Source organism: Pleurodeles waltl, chromosome 3_1 (assembly GCF_031143425.1).
Source record: "Pleurodeles waltl isolate 20211129_DDA chromosome 3_1, aPleWal1.hap1.20221129, whole genome shotgun sequence".
Taxonomy (NCBI): domain Eukaryota; kingdom Metazoa; phylum Chordata; class Amphibia; order Caudata; family Salamandridae; genus Pleurodeles; species Pleurodeles waltl.
Window position 1 is genome coordinate 1,637,989,002 of NC_090440.1, and position 20,659 is coordinate 1,638,009,660.

The 20,659-nt window shown below is 46.0% G+C and overlaps 1 protein-coding gene across 1 annotated transcript in view; it reads left to right on the top strand.

The window, feature by feature from the left end:
* The window catches only part of GORASP2 (golgi reassembly stacking protein 2), a 256,823-nt gene that overhangs the window by 120,251 nt on the left and 115,913 nt on the right, over positions 1-20,659 (top strand). Inside the window, exon 8 of the mRNA XM_069225319.1 lies at positions 2,148-2,204. Coding sequence (XP_069081420.1) covers positions 2,148-2,204 — 57 coding nt within the window. The remainder of the gene's footprint in view (positions 1-2,147; positions 2,205-20,659) is intronic.

Genomic DNA, 20,659 nt, shown 5'->3' on the forward strand with positions numbered 1-20,659 from the left:
CAAAAGGCAAAATGTTAGGAGGTAACCATGCCAAGAGGCATTTTCCTACACAACAACTTCCCCTACAAACACCCCCCCCCCTAACGAAAGAGGACGAGACTAACCTTTCCCAAGAGAGGTTTCATTTTCTAAGTGGAAGAACCTGGAAAGGCCATCTGAATTGGCCTGGGCAGTCCCAGGTCTGTGTTCCACTACAAAGTCCATTCCCTGTAGCGATATGGACCACCTCAACAGTTTAGGGCTCTCTCCTTTCATTTCCATAAGCTATCTGAGAGGTCTGTGGTCAGTTTGAACTGTGAAGAGAGTACCAAACAGGTATGGTCTCAGCTTCTTCAGGGACCAAACCACAACAAAGGCCTCCCTCTCAATGGCACTCCAATGCTGCTCCTTGGGGAGTAACCTCCTGCTAATAAAAGCAACAGGCTGATCAAGGCCAGCATCATTGGTTTGGGATAGAACTGGCCCTATCCCATGCTCAGAGGCCTCAGTCTGCACAATTAACTGCTTAGAATAATCTGGAGCTTTCAAAACTGGTGCTCAGCACATAGCTTCTTTCAGGGTGTCAAAGGCCTTTTGACAGTCCAAGGTCCAGTTAACTTTTCTGTGCATTTTCTTGGAGGTAGGTTCTGTGAGGGGTGTGACTATGGATCCATATCCCTTCATAACTATGTCTACTCCTACTCTCTAAGGGGACCCCCACCACTGGAAGTGGAATGAGGGGGGCCTTTGGGTGGCCACCTGCCTTGCCACTTGCTTGACAGGTGACACAGGAGCTGCAAAACTCCTTAACCTTCTGGGACATATTGGGCCAATAGAAATGGTTGACTAATCTCTCCCAAGTCTTGGTTTGTCCCAAATGCCCAGCAAGGGGAATCTCATGACCTGAAGTCAGAATGAACTCCCTAAACTCCTGAGGCACTACCACTCTCCTAGTGGCACCAGACTTAGGATCTCTTCCCTCACTGTAAAGGAGTCCATCTTCCCAATAGACAATGTGGGTTCTACTAACATTGCCTCTTTCTTGCTCAGCTGCTTGCTGTCTTAGGCCTTCAAGAGTGCGCCAAGTCTTTTTTGTCTCTGACACAGCTGTTCCCCCTGAGGGGGAAATATTTGTATGCAAATGATTCCTCCATGCACATTGTGTGCTTTACAGTTTAGATTACCCAGTTTTGTGGGGAATATTGGGTTACCCCGTTTATTGTTACAGTAGGATTTTCCCCAAACTGCACTGTGCCTCAAGGCATGAGAGATACCCTGATACACATAACCTGGGATTTCCCACACATCTGACCATACTGGAAATTATTTTTGCAATCCCTAGGCATTGTGACTGAATAACAAGTTGATCTTACTCCCAAAGAAGCCCAATTGGGAGTTCTGGACAAACCTGGTGTTAGTAAAGCAGAACATTGGCTTGATATACCTAATTGCCAACAGAGACATACCATAGAACTGAAGGAGGTCCAGATTACCCCACATCACAGCAGATGGTCCCTGAATTATGTCAAGATCTGGGGGTCATGGGAGCAGTGTAGACTCCAGACAACCTCCTACTCTATTATCGGATCGGACCACTCATCAGTAGCTTCTGTATGTCACAAGAACTTTAGGGTGGACCTGCTTGGGCTGATGTCCTTGTATGTCCCTGCGCATATGAAAATGTTGATACAATCTCATGCCAATGTGTCAAAGCGAACCAACAAGATCTATGCCATGTATCCTCCGACACTACAATCTTACTGTATTGCCCAGTGCGTGTTTTGGTTTAAAAAAAAAATGAAATTTCTATTCAAATCTTTATTTTATTTTTTTAAAGGATGGTACAGGAACATGTTCTATTGTTTCAGTGAGCTGGTGAAGGAGATGAATCCACAAATTGAGTAGAGGAATATAGACCAGTTTTGAGACAAAAGTACATCCCTGGATTGTGAAAGACCTAAGTGCAGCACCTCTGGAATGCTTTCACAGTACATTTAATTTGTTTTTGTTAAAGTTGGGTCAGGTTGACATCCCACCAGTATGATAAAACATCACTACTGGCAGATGCATGTAATATTTGTTTTTGCCATTAATGCAAAAGTTATTAGGTGTTTCTCAGCAATGCATATGTGTCCTAACCCTCTTCCATATTTTGAATTTTGTTTTAGGCGTCCCAACTGTACCATTATTACCATCTCCGCTTAATCCAGCAACCACTCTGACAGGTAAGAAGAGATTACTTTGCAGATTTTTCATAAAATCCTGTTTCCTGGCAGTAACTGTTGACAACAACCACACGGGAGACTGTATAAACTGTATTTTTTAATTTTCACGAATGACAGAATTTCAATAGCTTTCGGTTATTTTAGATGAAAAATCTGTAGACCTGTCAATAACTTCATGCTATACCTTCTCTATCTAGGAAGGCAGCCATAGCAGGAGACAAGCTCCTGCAGTCCAGCATGTGTTCGTGTTTTTTAAGCACATGGTGTGATGCATCCTGGACACTTTAACCTTTTAGTTTTTAGTTTTGATTTTTAAAATGCTCTTCTCTCCCGATTTTCCCTCCAATTATTTTTGGTGATCATGTCATATTGAATGTTTTTTCTGGGCTGTCTTTTTTTTTAATTTTTTTTTTTTAAGACCTTTGCTTTAGATTGTCCTCCCACATGCTGTTTTCATTAATATTTAAAAGCAACCAGTGGTCGCTTATGTTGGGGCTTTTTTTTTTTAGCAGATGCAAAGCTCTACAGTAAAAAAAAAAAAAAAGGAAAAATTCCTTTGTTTATTAAAATGAAACACATGTTCGGTGGCATGTGTGGCTGTAGATGCTTTGCATTATCCTCCCATCTAGTGTTGGGTCTGGACTGTTACAAGATGTTTTTACTTCAAAGATGTTTTTCGAATCACTGGATCAAGTGACTCCTCCCTCTCAGTGATACTCCGCATGGCCATTGAGTCCTTTGTTAGATTGTTTTCACTCCACCGTCTGGTTTGGACATGCAATTCTTCGCTCCGTCTTTGACCCGTTGCGATCTGAGGCTTTCCCCCTGACTTTTCTATTCGACGGTATTGTACATTCGATCAGGGTTTTGTGACTCACATCGACTTTTTTCTTGCGTATCGGTTCCAGTTTTTTGAGCGTATGTACTTCGGGGCAGAGGCCGGTCCGGCCTTTAGGCCTTGAAACTCTTGGCACAAGAGAGAATGTAAGCCTGAAGGAATGGATGCCATTTTGATTTTGCCCTTGATGCCATTCAAAGGAACCCCTACACTGATCGTCATCAGGTGTGTAACTTATGCCTCTCACCAGACCATCAAGAGGCTACCTGTGAGGCATGTCGATACTTCCGGTCCTAGAAGACGCTCCAAGATCGAAGAGTCAGTAGGCTAGAGATGGTGGGCAGATCTCCAGATGGCACCACGGATGACTTCGGGAAAGAACATACGCAGGAGGAGCCCCACCATGAAGCCGTCTCCATCCAAGATGCGATTTGAGACATTCAGTCTGACGTAGAGAGACAAGAACTGACTTCGGTATAAGCTGTGAGTACAGTGGCCCAACCTTGTACCACAAAACCTCCAAAAAGACCCATACCAAGGTCGCCGAACTGCCACTGCATTCAAGTCATAGTCTGTCTCGAAAAGAAATGTCGGATGCCCTGCCCCATCGGATCGGCACCAAAAACATTGAAGCCTGCAGCTGCATCTTCAGCTCCGATTTCATCTACTTCGGTCTGACCTTCCACCACCAAGCACTCAGCACTGACCACATCGGTTGCAAGCCTGCAATCTTGGGATCCAAACTCTGCGCTGAAAAAGATCCGACTGAACATTTTGGTGCAGAAAACAAAGGAACATGTTCCTTCGGAGCATTTGGACTCAAGCCACTCCTCCACCACGTCTTCACCTATTCAACCAATATTAGAGACAATGGACGCTAGACATCGCCAAATATATATTCAGGAATGCACAGGGCGAATTGTAGCTTCCCCCTACAGTTACTTTTAAAAGGAAGCTAACCTTCCAGGAGGCAATGGACACCTCACCACCTAAAATAAACTCCCTAAGGAAAATACTGCTTCCACAAAGGAGTTTGTTCATCCTCCTCTTCCTACTTCATCTACCCCCTATTCTCCCATTCTCCAACTGAGGAAAACCACATTCCACAAGGTTAACCATTATTTGAGGATCACTATTTATAGGAAATACCACCACATCAGGATCCCTGAGATTCTTATGATCCAGACCCAGGAATTAATACGGATCCAGATTTGTATCCCGCCAGACCTTCCCTTTCAGAAGATACTACTAGCTACCAACAAGTCATTGCTAGGACAGCAGCGTACCATAATGTACCTTTACACAAGCATCCTATTGAACAAGATTTTCTATTTTGCACACTGACCAGCACACACAGGGACACAATATTTCCCTATGCTCTCAGGTATGATGCAGTATGCAAACAACATTTTTCAGGGGCCTGTTCTTTCTAGAATAACAACCCCAAGGGTAGATAAAAATCAACAACTTAATCTGAGCCGTCCACATATCAAAACAAACAAACCTCAGGTTGCTATACCAGAGGCTTCTTCAGAGGAGCATTCAGAGGTCAAAGTTTCAGGGGCAAGAACAACTCCTCTCGGAGCTCCGGTTCTATAACAAAACACTGACTACCTCAATATACCAAACTCCATATAACACCAGTTGGGAACGCCTTCAGGACTTCTTTAGGACACAAATAACATCGGACCAATGTGTCCTCTCCATTATCCAACATGGTTATTGAATGGAGCTTGCAACCACAACTCCCGGTATCCCTCCTCATACACACAGGTTATCTCAAGAACACCTCACTCTCCTCAAAGAAGAGGTACAAGCTCCTGTTCCACCCAAATATCAAGGAACAGGAGTAAATTTGCCATATTTCCTCATTCTAAAAAAGGACTGGTCTCTCAGACCAGTTCCACCCAAAGCTCAAGGAACAGGAGTTTATTTGCTATATTTCCTCATTCCAAAAAAGGACGGACAAACATGTTACAACACTGTCAGTTCCACACACAAATTACAGTCAACCTTCTTCACAAGTTAGGGTTCACAATCAACTCTGTAAAATCCCATCTACAACCTCTCCAGGTTCAACAATATTCTTGAGCTATTCTCAGCACTCATCTAGGATTACCATATCCCAATGCAACTCAGATACAAAACTTCCAGCATCTGCTCCCTCGGTTTTACCAGAATCACACTTCAACAGTAAAAACGGTCATGCTTCTGTTAGGGATGCGGGTGTCTTGCATTGCCATTGTGCAGCATGCCAGACTCTACATGCATTGGCAACAGAAATGTCTGTCTCATCAGTGTTCTCAGTCACAGGCTCATCTTCAGGATCTAGTGTTGATAGAGTGCCAAAACTTACCACTCTTTGCAATGGTGGAACTCTACCAAACTCTTAAAAGGGTGGCCTTTTCGCAACCCTGTGCCTCAACTCATTCTGACCACGGATACATCCTTGACAGGTTGGGGAGCACATCTTCAAAACTTCAAGGTCTTTGGGATTACATACATTGTTCCATGCATATCAACTTTCTAGAGCTTCAAGCGGTATTTCTAGCCCTTAAAGCTTTCCCACCTTACGTATAAAGTTCTCCTTGTCCGGACTGACAATATGACCGTGATGTATTACCTACAAAAACAGGGGGAGGGAGGGCAGGGGCACGGGGACACGATCATTCCAGTTATCACAACTTGCACAAACAATATGGAAATAGGCTCATCAACCCCACATTCACCAACTGGCAGAATATCTCTCAGGGACTGACAACGTCTTTGCAGACCTGCTCAACGTGTTCATGAATGGGAACTTCACCCACAAGTCCTTCAAAAATACTTCCAAAGGGAGGCAAAACCTCAAATCGATCTTTTCACCACAGAAAAAAACACAAAATGCTCAAACTTCGCATCCAGGTACCCTTGGTCCAAGGGCAGTGCTCTGTGGATGAACTGGTCAGTGATATTTGCTTATGTTTTTCCTCCTGTTCCATTCATTCCAATTCTGGTTCACAAACTTAAACAGGCATCACTAACTATGATACTTGTAATGCCCACATGGGCATGTCAACCTTGGTTCACAACACTTCTGAACCTCCCGCAAGGTCCTCACAAGAAACTCCCCAACAGGCCAGATCTTCTCACACAGGACCACAGATAGACCCCATATCACTCAACCTATCGATATGGCTCCTGATGTCATAGAATTTGGTTATCTTAATTTACCTTTCAGAATATATAGGAAAAATTTAAGGAGTCATGCAGATCAACAACTAGAGCATGTTATCCAGCAAAATGGAAACGTTTTGTTTGCTACTGCCATCTGTCCAAGAAATTATTTGCTACTTACTTCATTTGCAGCAAGCTAACTTGGCTTACACTTCAATCAGATTACATCTTGCAGCTATAGCTGCATACTTACAAAACAGAGAACAGATTTCATTGTTCAGAATCCCTGTGATTAAAACTTTCATGAAAAGACTTAAAAGGGTAATTCGACCTATACTTCCATCTGTTCCATCATGGAATCTTAACATTGTACTCCCTAGGCTCATGGGCCCTCCATTTGAGCCTCTTCACTCATGCTGTGTTCAGTTCCTTTCATGGCTATTCCGGTTGTAATCACATCACTTAGACGTGCCCGTGAGCTCCAGGCATTAACTCTAGTAGAACCCTTCTCTCAAATTCAAAGAATAAGGTAGTCCTTCACACAAATTCAAGATTCCTACCAAAAGGGTGTCTCAATTTCATATCAATCAAGCCTTGATTGGCCAGTTTTTTTCCAACAACCGGATTCAGTAGCAGAGGACACTTCACACTTTAGACGTAAAGAGGGCACCCGTGTACTATATTGACAGAACAAAAGACTTTTGGAAAACTAAACAACTTGTTGTGGCTTTTGCTTTACCATTCCAGGGCAATCCAATTTAAAAAAAAAAAATAATAAAAAAATGTCATAGCATCATGGATTGTTAAATGTATACAAACATGTCATTTAAAGGCAAAAAGACAGTTGCCACAAACTCCTAGGGTACATTCCACCAGGACAAAAGGTGCTACTATGGCATTTTGGGAAATATTCCTTTAGCTGACACATGCAGCGCACACACATTCACAAAGCATTATTGCGTGGATGTACAAGCACGACAACAAGCATATGTAGGACAAGCTGTCTTAAGAACACTTTTCTAAACAACTGCAACTCCCACAGGCTAGCCACCGCTTTTAAAGGGATTGCTTTACAGTCTATGCAAAGTATGCATATCTGCAGCCACACATGCCACCGAACTGAAAATGTTACCTACCCAGTAGCCGTCTGTTTCTGCCATGTAATGCTGTTGATTCACATGCACCCACCCTCCTCCCCGGACACCTGCGGCCATTGCAGTTACCTTATATTTTTATATATCTTTGTACATATATAGACAGGCTTGCATGGAAATCTTTTTCTATTCATTCTTCTCATACCTCTTTCTCACCGGCCTGCGGGAAAACAATCTAACAAAGGACTTTATGCCCATGCACAGTATCACCGAGAGGGAGGAGTTACTAAATCCCGTGACTTGAAAAACATCTTCTGAAAATTCAGAATGATTTTAAAATTACACAAAGATGTAGTATGCCCCCAACCCACTCTATCGTTCTCTTAAAAAACAAAGTATGAAAGGAAACTGTATTAATAGGCATATTGCACTGCATGGAGGACAACCCCCTTCACTTTAATGCAACCCGGGAACTTTCAAGCTTCAAGTGTAGCACAAAAAAACTAGGTTCCTCACTAATCTTTCCTATTTATGTGCTTAGGATCCGTGGACATAGTGCTTGCTCTTCAGGTTTTTTTTTTTTTTTTTTTTTTTAAACAAAATTGCTTTTGAAAGCGTTTTTGTTCTCTCTACTTGACATTTCTGCTTTTTTACATTGTACCAAGATGTTTTTCTTAAAGGAAATTCTTAGAGTTCTCATTGGTGGTGTCCCTTTTTTCTGACCAGAATATGGCCAGAGAGTGGCGAGGGTGAGTGTTCATTCATAGATGTTTTTATGCTATAATGCTTGCATTACGCATTATTTCTGTTGGGCAAAGCTTTTTCCCTCCATGGTAGAACCACTTTGATGGTTAAATGTAAACCACTCATACTGTAAATTGCGTTTCTCGTTTCAAAGTATGATTCTGGAGGCACCTCGCCATTAAGGAAGTCTCAACACAGAGACCGCTTCGTCCCTTGAAATCTTTAGTATGTTCGGTCCATATTATTTGATGCTTGACCGTGGTATTGCAGACCCATAAGGCTAGGATAGGCAGCTGCCCCACAAGTTCATAACTAGTCACCAGAGTAAAAATTAACTTGACTTGGACATACTGCCAGAACTCCCCATAGGGTAAAACACTACAGGGCTGGAAAGAAACATGACTGTACTTCCACAGTTTTGCAGACTGTTGTCATGCCACCAAGAGGGCCATAGGAAGATCACATTTCCAGAAAGGATTGTTTAACCTGTTAACCATGAACATCATAGTAAATAGATGGCTCATAGTTATGGAATACAAGACTTACTAGTGAGCACAAAGGCCATGAAGGTCAAGTTGTGCTCCATCACTAGAAAGTAAAAAACAAAAAGTGATAGATGGAGTGTTGGAATTAATCTTAGCCACTGGTAATTACTCAGGGCAGTTTTCCAGTCAAACGTGTTTTTTGTCCTAAACAAAGAGCAGCCATATACAAATCAGTCTTGGTCCTGCTTCAATATAAACAGCCCAGTTCAAACTGGTGGGCCAGGTCCCTTCCAGACTGGAACAAAAGCAACACCAGACTAATTTTGTCCTTTTGGGCCTTGCAAATGGCCTCCAGGAAGCGCTGCAGTGACACTGTGCCGCATAACATGACTTCAGAGATTGCTATTACATCAAGTAAATATATCGGGATGATAGTTATGGGCATCTAGATCTGAGATGCAGAAGGGATACCTGGGATACTATAAGATCCACACCATCACATTCGCTGAATTTTGCATCCCACACCAGGGCATATCAGATTAAACAGTTGGTCCACTCAGTTTTTGGAAGAATAGAATGGGCTATGACTTAATCAACTGGCCACTTCTGCTACTTCTTGACTCTTTACTAATGTTTTGTAGAGAGCTACTAGAAACATTTTTCAGTCATATATTAAATATCTCTCCTTAAAATAAAACTAACTTTACTGATTAGAATTTTGAGTTTGTCCACGCCTCTTCAAAGTATTAGTGTCAAAAGTTAAGCCACACAGTGAAGGTTCCTGCACTTCACATCTGGAGAGCATTGTCTTCTCACAGAAATGCATAATGACCTGTACAGTCTACATCAGCAAGCATGGGCAATATTAAATATTTAATTTTGGATTTCCACGCTTTATGGGGCGGAGGGGATTCCTTTATCACATACATATTGCAGTAATATGGAACATACTCTTCTCTGACTTGGATAGGATCTGTCAAGTCGTGTCCACAAACGTGTGGGTGCATGGTATCATCTGTAGATCTATTACTGTATTTGCTAACCAGTCGAGTAATTTCCCTTCCTTATCAATTAGTCGTAGATTCTGTGTTGGGTTGCGGTGCAGGCAATGACGGCTGAGTTAAGCATATTTTGCTTGAGCATTAGAAGCATCACTTGCAACTGGCGATGTGCCTCATAATCATAGGCCATGGCTGTGGTCACCGAAGCAACTGAGCCTTATTCACGTCATAATAATCCACCACTCGTTGAGGTTACGCAAAATTTGCATTTTCAAGCCACCATGTTCCAAGTTGCTAGAACCCCCTCTGTAGTTTTCTAGGGCACCTCCTCAAGATTTCTAGTGGAAAGTGGTCTGTCAGAGCCCAGTGTAGGATACATGCCCCTGCTGAGTATTCAGTATTGGCAGTGGGAATGAAGAACTGGTCAAGTATAGTTGAGTTGTTTGGAGCTAAATGGTATATGTATTCCCTGTTTTCTGGATGTAGTACTCGCCAGGAGTCATGCTGACCAAGCAGTCCGGACCCAAGTAGCAAGATCTTGCTGCCTGTTCGACATTGACTTGGTCCTGGTATCTTTGAAGGGGTCCATTACACCATAGGTAACCCCTAGAGCAGGGTGCTGTGTGGGTAAAAGGCAGGACATGTACTTGTGTAGTTATATGTCCTGGTAGTGTAAAACTCCTAAATTAGTTTTTACACTACTGTGAGGCCTGCTCCCTTCATAGGCTAACATTGGGGCTGCTCTCATACATTGTTGAAGTGGCAGCTGCTGATCTGAAAGGAGCAGCAAGGTCATATTTAGTATGGCCAGAATGGTAATATAAAATCCTGCTGACTGGTGAAGTCGGATTTAATATTACTATTTGTTGGACCTGGCTTTTTGACAGGGACATCCCCAAACTTTTTGCCTCCTTCCTCCTATTTTTTCTGACCTGTTGTTGTTGGCTTTTGACCTCTGGGCACTTTACCACTGCTAACCAGTGCTAAAGTGCATATGCTCTCTGTGTAAATTGTACTACTGATTGGTTTATCCATGATTGACTATTTAATCTACTTGTAAGTCCCTGGTAGAGTGCACTACATGTGCCTAGGGCAGGTAGATTAAATGCTACTAGTGGGCCTGCAGCACTGGTTGTGCCAACCACCTCAATAGCCCCTTAACCCTGTCTCAGGCCTGCCATTGCAAGGCCTGTGTGTGCAGTTTTACTGCCACTTCGACTTGGCATTTAAAAGTACTTGCCAAGCCTAGAACTCCCCTTTTACTACATATAAGTCATCCCTAATGTGTGCCCTAGGTAACCCCTAGAGCAGGGTGCTGTGTAGGTAAAAGGCAGGACATGTACCTGTGTAGTTATATGTCCTGGTAGTGTACAACTCCTAAATTCGTTTTTACACTACTGTGAGGCCTGCTCCTTTCATAGGCTAACATTGAGCATTTCTTTGCACTAAAATCTTGTTGTGCCCTTCAATTCACGTCTGGCTAGGTTTAGTTGACAGCTCCTTGTGCATTCACTCAGACACACCCCAAACACAGGGTACTCAGCCTCACTTGCATACATCTGCATTTTGAATGGGTCTTCCTGGGCTGGGAGGGTAGAGGGCCTGCCCTCACACAAAGGACTGCCACACCCCCTACTGGGACTCTGGCAGACAGGATTGAACTGAAAGGGGGCTTGGTGCATTTCTTCGAGACTCTTTGAAGTCACCCCCACTTCAAAGGCACAACTTAGTATAAAACAGGGCCTCTGCCCTACCTCATCAGACACTTGCTGGAGAAGAAACCTGAACCAGAAACTACATCCTGCCAAGAAGAACTGCCTGGCTGCTCAAAGGACTCACCTGTTTGCTTTTCTACAAAGGACTGCTGCCTTGCTGTTGGCCTGCTGCCTTGCTGAACTCTTGTCTGGCTGTAAAAGTGCTCTCCAAGGGCTTGGATAGAGCTTGCCTCCTGTTCCCTGAAGTCTCCGGGCCAAAAAGACTTCTCTCTTCCTCTTGGACGCTCCGTGCGCCGAACTTTTCGACGCACAGCTTGTTCCGCGGCAAGAAAAACGCCGCACACCGACGCTGATCAACGCAATGTCTTCGGGACGACCGAAACTTTGACGCACGGCCTCGCAAGGACAACGCCGCCCGACTTCCCGGGAGAAATCGACGCAACGCCTGCCATGAGATCAAAACTTTGACGCACGGCCTCGCAAGGACAACGCCGCCCGACTCCGCAGGAGAAATCGACACGACGCCTGCCGTGAGATCGAAACTTTGACGCACAGCCTCGCAAGGACAACGCCGCCCGACTCCGCCGGAGAAATCGACGCAACGCCTGCCGTGAGATCGAAACTTCGACGCGCAGCCGGAAAACAAGCAGGAAAATCCACGCACAGACCCGGGACATCTGGTACTCCCCGCAAACCACAGTAAGAGACTGTCCGCGCGCCGGAAGACGACGCCCGACTCCCCGCGTGGAAAATAACGACGCAAGTCCGTGTGTGCTGAGGAGGAATCGACGCACACACCAGTTTTCCACGCACCTCTTCTCCTGTGGCCCTCTGAGGAGATTTTCCACCAGAAACCAGGTACTTTGTGTTTGAAAGAGACTTTGTTTACTTTCTAAAGACTTAAGACACTCTCTATCACTTTTCAGTGATATCTTTACAAATTCGTATTGCAACTTTGATCGTTTTGACCTGAAGATACCCAGATAAATATTATATATTTTTCTAAACACTGTGTGGTGTATTTTTGTCGTGTTATGCTATGGTGGTGTATGATTTATTGCACAAATGCTTTACACATTGCCTTCTAAGTTGAGCCTGACTGCTCGTGCCAAGCTACCGGAGGGTGAGCACAGGCTGATTTTGGATTGTGTGTGACTTACCCTGACTAGAGTGAGGGTTCTTGCTTGGACAGAGGGCAACCTGACTGCCAACCAAGCCCCACCTCTGTTGTACCCAGGAATGATGTGAGCAGCTGCTCTGTCAATGCCTTCTGATAGAGACTTTTAGTTGCAGATTCCTTACCTTAGAATAATCCCCGGGTGTCAAACTGGATCTGGAAGTTTTTCAGCAGTACCCCTGTGCTCTGGTGGGTGGCATTGTTCAACTTCTTGTAGACCGCGCTGGAAGTGGCGTGCGGTGCCTGTATAGGCACCACCCGATGCTCTGACTTCACTTCTTTCCTTTCTGTGCCAGGTAGCCCTGATATGATCAGAGCTACCCTCGGTCATTTTTTGGCTGCCTTTTTTCTAAACCTCTAACTGGGACCATGCCCTCCAGACTGGAGCCAGTGCCTTTTACACCTAACAGACTTGAAGAGATGAATAGGAGGGGTCTGAGGACCCTTATGGATACCAGCATCTCCTTGAGGAGAAGGAGGACAACTGGTATAAGGATCAGGTGGAGGCCAGTGGGTTAGACACCTCATCTGACACTGGCCTGGTCTCTCCTCCTACACGGTGGTGGGAGCCTCTTCCACTGTTTTGGTGCGTAGGGTGGTGAAGGTCTTGGACATTCAACTACCCACAGTGGCAGTCAAAAACGTCTTGCTGGAGCTGCTTCATCCAGGAGTCGCCCCTGTCGAACCCTTACTCCCCTGTAATGAAGCTGTTACCGACATCCTGCTTGTGGCCTGATCCCAACTCTTCGCCTCGACTCCTGTGCTTAGGACAGTTGCCTGTCACTATCGCCCTGCTCCTGGGGATCCCAGTTTCCTTACTCTGCACCCCACCCCAAAAAGCTTAGTGGTTCAAGCCTCCATCATCAACCCCCAGCGCATTTCCTTACATTCCGCCAAATAGGGAATCCAAGAGGCTGCATACCTTTGGCAAGAGGATGTTCTCTTCACCAGCCTTGCACTGTGGTCCGTGAACACCATGTGCCTTTTGGGCCAATAGTCCCACACAGTCCTGGATTTGGTGGCACAAGCCCTGTCCGTGGTCTAGGGGAGACCCGAGCGATTATCTCCCAGCCTACTGAAGACAGGAGAGACTCAGCAAAGTTCACTATACGATGTGGACTGGACACAACTGCCTCACTGGGTAGAGCAATTTCATCATTGGTGGCCTTGAGGCGCCACTCATGGCTGAGAACCAGTGGCTTTCCAGGGGGTGGCCAAGCCTCGCTCATTGACATGCCCTTTGATGGCTTGTATCTTTTTGGAGAGGATGACAACTCCGCGCTGGAGCACTACAAGTACAGCAGAGCTATGGCCAAGTCTATGGCCAAGTCCTTGGACTTGTCTGTGACTCCTCATCAACCTCTGCCTTCTACCCCTTTTGTGGCCACAGAAGGGGCCTCCAACCGTGTCAGTGCCCTCCCAGCAACTATGGCCAACCGGCTTCCCAGCCTTTTCTTCACTGAGGATGGGGTTGTCCCACCAACTAAGTGGTACAGGTAGCCTGCATTTGGGCCAGTCCACCACATACCCCCATCCCATGCCTCAGCAGCCTCCAAACCCCCTTGGTTTGCCTGCTGACCATCATGGACATCTAGTGGGGCACATAATATGCCATCACATGCACCACTCGCGGTCAGTAGTATTGGACCGTTGGGTTTTGCAAAACGTCAAAAGGGGCTACTCCCTCCCCTCTTAGTGACTACCCCTCCACTCATGCCTCTCACTTATGACCGGCTGATGGAGTATCACCTCCCCTTGCTCCATCAGGAAGTGCTGGCTCTCTTGGCCAAGGGAGCCATAGAGAGGGTGCCAAAATCGGAAGTAGGTTGTGGTTGCTATTCCCTGTACTTTCTGGTGCCTAGGAAGGACAGAAGCCTTCGTCCTGTCCTAGACCTGCTTCTTCTCAATCTCTTCCTGAAAAAGGAAAAATTCAAAATGCTGACTGTCACTCAAATCCTGCCAGACCTGGACTGGGAGACTGAATGGTAGTGTTGGATTTTCAGGACATATATTTGCACATCCCCGTCATGCCTGCCCACAGATGGTGGCTCACAGTGGGCCAAGAGCACATTCAGTTTGCTGTGGTCCCCTTTGGCGTTAACAGCTCCCCTCAGGTCTTCACCAAGGTGATGGCAGTAGTTGCAGCACATCTGCGGAGGTCAGGAGTTGCAGTCTTCCCCTACCTTGACGATTGGCTGTTGAAGGCGGGCTTGCCTCAAGCAGTCATCTCCCACCTATAGACTAGGGCAAACCTGCACTCACTGGAGTTCGCTATCAATGTGGCACAGTCACACCTGGCTCCCTTCCGGGCTTTCTCTTTCATTAGAGCTGTGTTGGGCACAGTGCAGTTTCCGGCCTATCTTCCCAAGCGATGATTCCAGGATATTCTGTCTATGATACTGATTTTTCAGCCTCTAACCTGGATTTTGGGGAGACTGACCCAGAGGTTAAGCCTCATGGCCTCCGGCATCCCACTTGTAACACATGCTCTTTGGCAAATGTGGGCTGTGCAGTGGGACCTGGTGTCCCATTGGCACAGCAACAGGAGAATTTCTCCGACATGGTTCAAATCTCACAGAGAACCGGGAAGGAACTGCCGTGGTAGCTGATGAACTACGAATGGGTCAGTGGCAGACCCCCCTCCCTTCCCCAACCAGAGCGGACTATAGCAACAAATTAGTAATTTCAGGGATGGGGCAGAGATCTCAGAGATCTGAGAACTCTGGTCTCCGGCAGAGTCCAGACTCCACGTCAACCTGTTGGAGTTTCGGGTGATTTGATTGACATTGAAGATCTTTCTTCCTTCAATCAAGGGAAAGCTGGTGCATATGTTCATGGACAACACCACTGCCATGTGGTATGGTAAGAAACGGGACAGGGTGGGGTTGTAGACCCTTTGTCAAGAGACTCTGGATCTCTGGACATGGCTGGAACGCCAGGCCATTTCAATGATGGTTCAACACCTGGCAAGCTCTCTGAACTCCAGGGCGGACAAGCTCAGCTGAAGATGCCTAGTGGATCACGAATGACGTTTCTTCTGGAGTTGGTGCAAGAACTGTTTCAGCAGTGGTGGCGTGCCTTGGTTAGATCTGCCTGCTACGGCAGAGAATGTGCTATGTCAGCAGTTTTGCACACCAAAGTTACCAAGGCAACTCACGCTTGGAGACAATTTTTTGTCTCGAGTGGAACTCCAGTCTCCTGTACCCATTTCCACCAGTACCACTCCTGCCGAGAGTACTTAAGGAGATCAGGAATGGCTGAGCCCAAATTATTCTTGCTGCTCCAGATCTGTCACAGCAATAACGGAGAGTTTCTGAACTTGAACCTGTGCACCCTTTACCTTCATGGAGATTGAGTGGTGACAATTGGTAACTTTTGTTCTTTCTCCTGACGTCTGTGATGTTATTCTGGCAGCCAGGTGTCCTTCAAAGTTGGTATATGCCTGCCATTGGGATAAGTTTGTGACATTGTGTGATTCCCACAACGTCAATCCACCTTTCTGCACCTCTTTTCAAGGTTCCTCTGTTTGCTCTATTATTGGCCCAGCAGGGCTCTGCTCTGGTCATGGTTAAAGGTTAACTTCCAGTGGTTTCTGCATTTTTGTGGTTGCCAGACCAACCTTCTTTATGCAAGTCACCTGTCGTTGCTAGGTTTCTTAAATGCTTGCAGCACATGTTTCTCCCAGGCCATAAATCATTCCCTGTGGGATCTGAATTTTGTTCTCACCTTCTGTATGTGTGCACCCTTTCAGCCTCTGCACAATTGCCGTTTTAGGCTATTGACTATCAAAACTGCATATCTAATGCCCATAACATCGGCAAGGAAGGTCAATTAATTGCAGGCACTCTTGCACACCCTCCCTACACCACCTTTTGCCTGGACAAGACAAACTGATCCTCCGGACACGTGCCTCCTTCCTTCCGAAGGTTGACACTCCCTTCCATTTAGGCCAGAACATCCCCTGCCTACCACTTTTTTGCTCCGTCTCACCCCTCCAAAGAGGTAGAGAGACTCTGGACCGTAAAGAGAGTTGTCATTCTACCTTAATAGCATAAGAGTTCCAGATGAATGATCAACTCTTCGTGGGGTACGTAGGAGCTGAGAAAGGGAAGGCCATCCAGAAATGGACCATCTCAAGATTAATAGTGCTCTGAATCAAGAACTGCTACACATTGGCCAAGAAGCAACCCCCTGAGGCTTTGCATTCTCATTCCACGAGAGCTAAGGCTGCAACCACTGTGTTAGTCTGTGGTGTCCTTGTCCAGGACATTTATCAGACTCCAACCTGGGCATTTCTGCACACATTTACCAAGCACTACTGTGTGGACAGTCCTGTTTGTTGGGACAAGTACTTTGCTTGTTCTTCCTGCAAGACTTTCTAGTTTAAGTTGGCTTTGCAGACTCACCTCTAAGGAGGCATTGCTTAGGTACCTATTCTAAAGTGAAGAATCTGCAGCTAGAAGTCTACCAGATCAATAAGTTACTTAACTTTGGAAACGCCGCATCTGGTAGAGACTGCATCTAACTGCAGATTCCTTACCGACCCTCCTATCCTCCCTGCTCTGCGAACCGATTGCAGTGTAAAAGAAACCCTTACCAGGACCTTAGTTTTTCACACCAGTGGTCAATTCTAATCGAGACTGCTCGCTCCTGGCATGGAAAGACGTAAAGGAATCTGACTGAGTACCACCTATATGGGTACCATGCGGGTCACTTCTGACGCTGAGCTGATCAACACCACCTACTGGCAGGCATGGGTACTGCTCAAAAACTTCCAGGTCTAGTCTGAAGCCTGGGGATTGTTCTGAGGTAAAGAATCTTCGGTTAGATAGATTCCTTTACCAGATAAGGCGTTACTAAAGATGTAGGAAAGTAGCCTCTTTTTCGCATGGTTACCCCACTTTTTGCCTGCTGTCAGTGTGCTTTGACTGTGTTCACTGTGATCCTGGTAACCAGGACCCCAGTGACTGTGCTCTCTCCCTCGAACTTTGGTTGCTTAGGACTTAGCACACCCTACAATTGGCATACTGGTGCCCCCATATAAGTCCCAAGTTTATGGTACTTAGGTACCCAAGGCATTGGGCCACCAGAGGGTCCCCATGGGCTGCAGCATGTATTGTGCCCCCCATGGGAGCCCATGAAAAATGTGTCTGCAGGCCTGCCATTACAGCCTATGTGAAAAGGTGCATGCACCCTTTCACTACAGGTCACTGCACCAGGTCATCGCACCAGGTCACAGTAAGTCACCACTATGGGCAGGGTGCAGGTACCTGTGTGTGAGGGCATCAAAGCATGAACAGAGGTTCCTTAGAACTTCAGCTCCATTACACTGGACTTTGTAAGTTCAGGGAAGCCATTTTACCTGTCTATTGGACACCTGTGCCCAGTTACATAATGGTAACTCTGAACCTGGGCATGTTTGGTATCAAACATTTCTGAATCCTACCACTGTACTTTTGCCAGTATCGGTTGTATGATTCCATGCACTCTGGAGGCTCCTTAGAGGACCCCCCAGCATTGCTCCTGCTAGTCTGCTGGGGTTTTCCGAGCAGCCCGCACTGCTGCCACCCCTTAGACAGGTTTGTGCCCTCCTGCTGCTTGACCAGCTCAGGCAGAGGAAGGCAGAACAAAGGATTTCCTGTGGGAGAGGGAGTTAACACCCTCTTCCTTGGAAATAGATGTTACATGACTTGGGAAGGGTAGCTTTAAAGGGCACATTTGGTGCTCTCCTTGCATAAACTGCATTGCACCAGTCCAGGGATCCCCGGTCCCTGCTCTGGCGCGAAACTGGACAATGGAAAGGAGAGTGACCACTCCCCTGTCCATCACCATCCCAGTGGTGGTGCCCAGAGCTCCTCCAGGTGGCCACTTGATTCTGCCATCTTGAATCCAAGGTGGGCAGAGACCCCGGGAGGATGTGAGTGGCCAGGTCAGGCAGATGACGTCACATCCCCATCCTGATGGGTGGTCACCCTGCTAGGTGACCAGTCCCCCTTCCTGGGCTATTTAGGTCTCCCTCTTGGGTAGGACCTCAGATTCGATGTGCAGGATTCCAGCAGGACTCCTCTGCATAGTTTACTTCATCTTCTGGCCACCAGGACTCCAACTGGACCCTCTAGGAACCGACAGTCTGCAACTCCAGCTACGACTCCGCTCTGCAACATCTCCGGCTCCTCCCAGTAACTGCAACATATCCCTTGCTGTGCATCCTCTGAGCTCGACGAGTCTTCAGCCTGCACAAGAAGTAAGAAGGAGTCTCCCTTGGAGTGTAGGAGTCACTCCCTTGCATCCGCGGGCACCAATTGCAACGATGACCGGCTGCATAGATCCTCTCTCCTCCAGAATTGCGTGGATCCTGAAGCTCGGGTGGTGGTCTGAAGTGGTCCCCTTGGTCCTCTGTAGCAGCTGTCCAACTTGGGAGACGGTAGCCCTTGCCTTTCTGTGCAGGATAGTACCTCTGTGCACTACGACTCTTGCAGCTACCAAGGCTTGTTTGTTCCTCCTTTAATTTTGTAACACAGTGTGGTTCTTTCATGTGTGTGAGTGCTGTGTGACTATAGTGTTATTGCATAAGCTTTGCATGTCTCCTAGATAAGTCTGGGCTGCTCATTCACAGCTACCTCTAGAGAGCCCTGGCTTCCTAGATACTGTCTACACCTCACCAATAGGGGATACCTGGTATAAGGTGACAACACGATAGTTGCTTATCACACACCAGGCCAGCTTCCTGCAGAAGGTAAGTAATTTGTTCATGAAGGCTGTAAGCAAAGTGTGACATAAAACGGCTGTTTGAATGCTTTCTTTTAAGTTGAATGCTGGAGAGTCACATTGACTTTAAGTGAAAAGGCAACACCATCAGTGTCGGAATACCAGGATTTCTGATTGTCTCCATCTTCAAATGGCTCCCTCTGAGTTATAGGAACATTAAGAATTTCTACATAGGCAACACTTTTTTGCATCCAAGAGAACTAGGGGATATTTCTAGTTTGGTCAGCTGTGTGGTAATCAGTGTATTTGATCTGTTGGACCTTTAACCTTGATCTTTGGTTGGTCATATTTCTCAGAGTATAGTCAAGAAGTGGTTTATATACTCTTTCAGCTTATGAAGGGTCTTTTTTTTCACTGCTGCTTTACAGACTGAATTCCCTCCTTCAGGTGTATTATGTGGTTGACTGGGGAAAAAAAAGTAAAATAGTGTATCCAGGTTAATTGTAATGTAGGCCGTTTTCAACTAGTAAGGTATTCCCTTGACCTCTTATCTGACAAGCTTGAAGTAGATTACCTGACTGCTTGTAGGTGTGGTTTCGATTATGTAGGATTGTCAATTGGATTGAGTGACAAGACATTCACCTACGTGCAACGCAGTATGAGTAAACCAAGTCTTGTTGTTTGAGGGGAGCGGTCTCAATATTAAGGGAAATACTTAAGTTAATGTAGGAGAAAACTAGTGTCTGAGGCATGTGTGTCTGTAGGTACACATGCTCTGCATATTTCCACCATCTAGTGTTGGGTCCAGATGTATGCAAGTTGTCTTTCGAGTCACGAGGCAAAGTGACTCCTCTTGGTGTAATGCACATGGGCTTCAACTCCTTTTTCAGATTGTTTTCTTTGCACTGTTGGGTTCGGACATGTTTTCTGGGATTCCAGTGCAAGAAAGTTTTCGGGCTCCCTTTAGTTCATTGTTAACTTCCACACTCGTTTGTATTGTTCTCGATAACATTGCATCATCGGTGTATCGAGAAATCCATCGCCCATTGATTCTATGTGCTCCACTTGCGGCCTTCGGGCCTATTCTTCACCTTACCCGCTTCTACCAACAATGCGCTGCTAATGGAATGGACTCCATTTTGCTCCTGTGCCAACTTCCACACAAACTACCTGAGGTCCTACATCCATCACATTTGCCACTTATGCCTGTCTCCTGATCATAAAGAAGAGGATTGTGTTGCCTGTTGATTCTTTAGATTGAAGAAGATTTGGAGAGACCATTGAGAACATCTTTGTGCAACAAGAGGTCGAGGAGATAGAGGAAGAACTGCATGATGCCTCTTCAGCTGAGGAAGAGGGCTTTTTCATCTAGGACTCCGGCTCCGATTTTGAGATCAGTTCACAGAGGCAGGACCTTCCTCTGGGACCGTGTACTGTGAGTATCCATGCCCCTGTCCAGCCACCCAAGAGACACTTGATTCTGACCTAATCTTCAGCCCACGGGCTACTGTTGCCAACAGGCCATCGTAGGCACCAA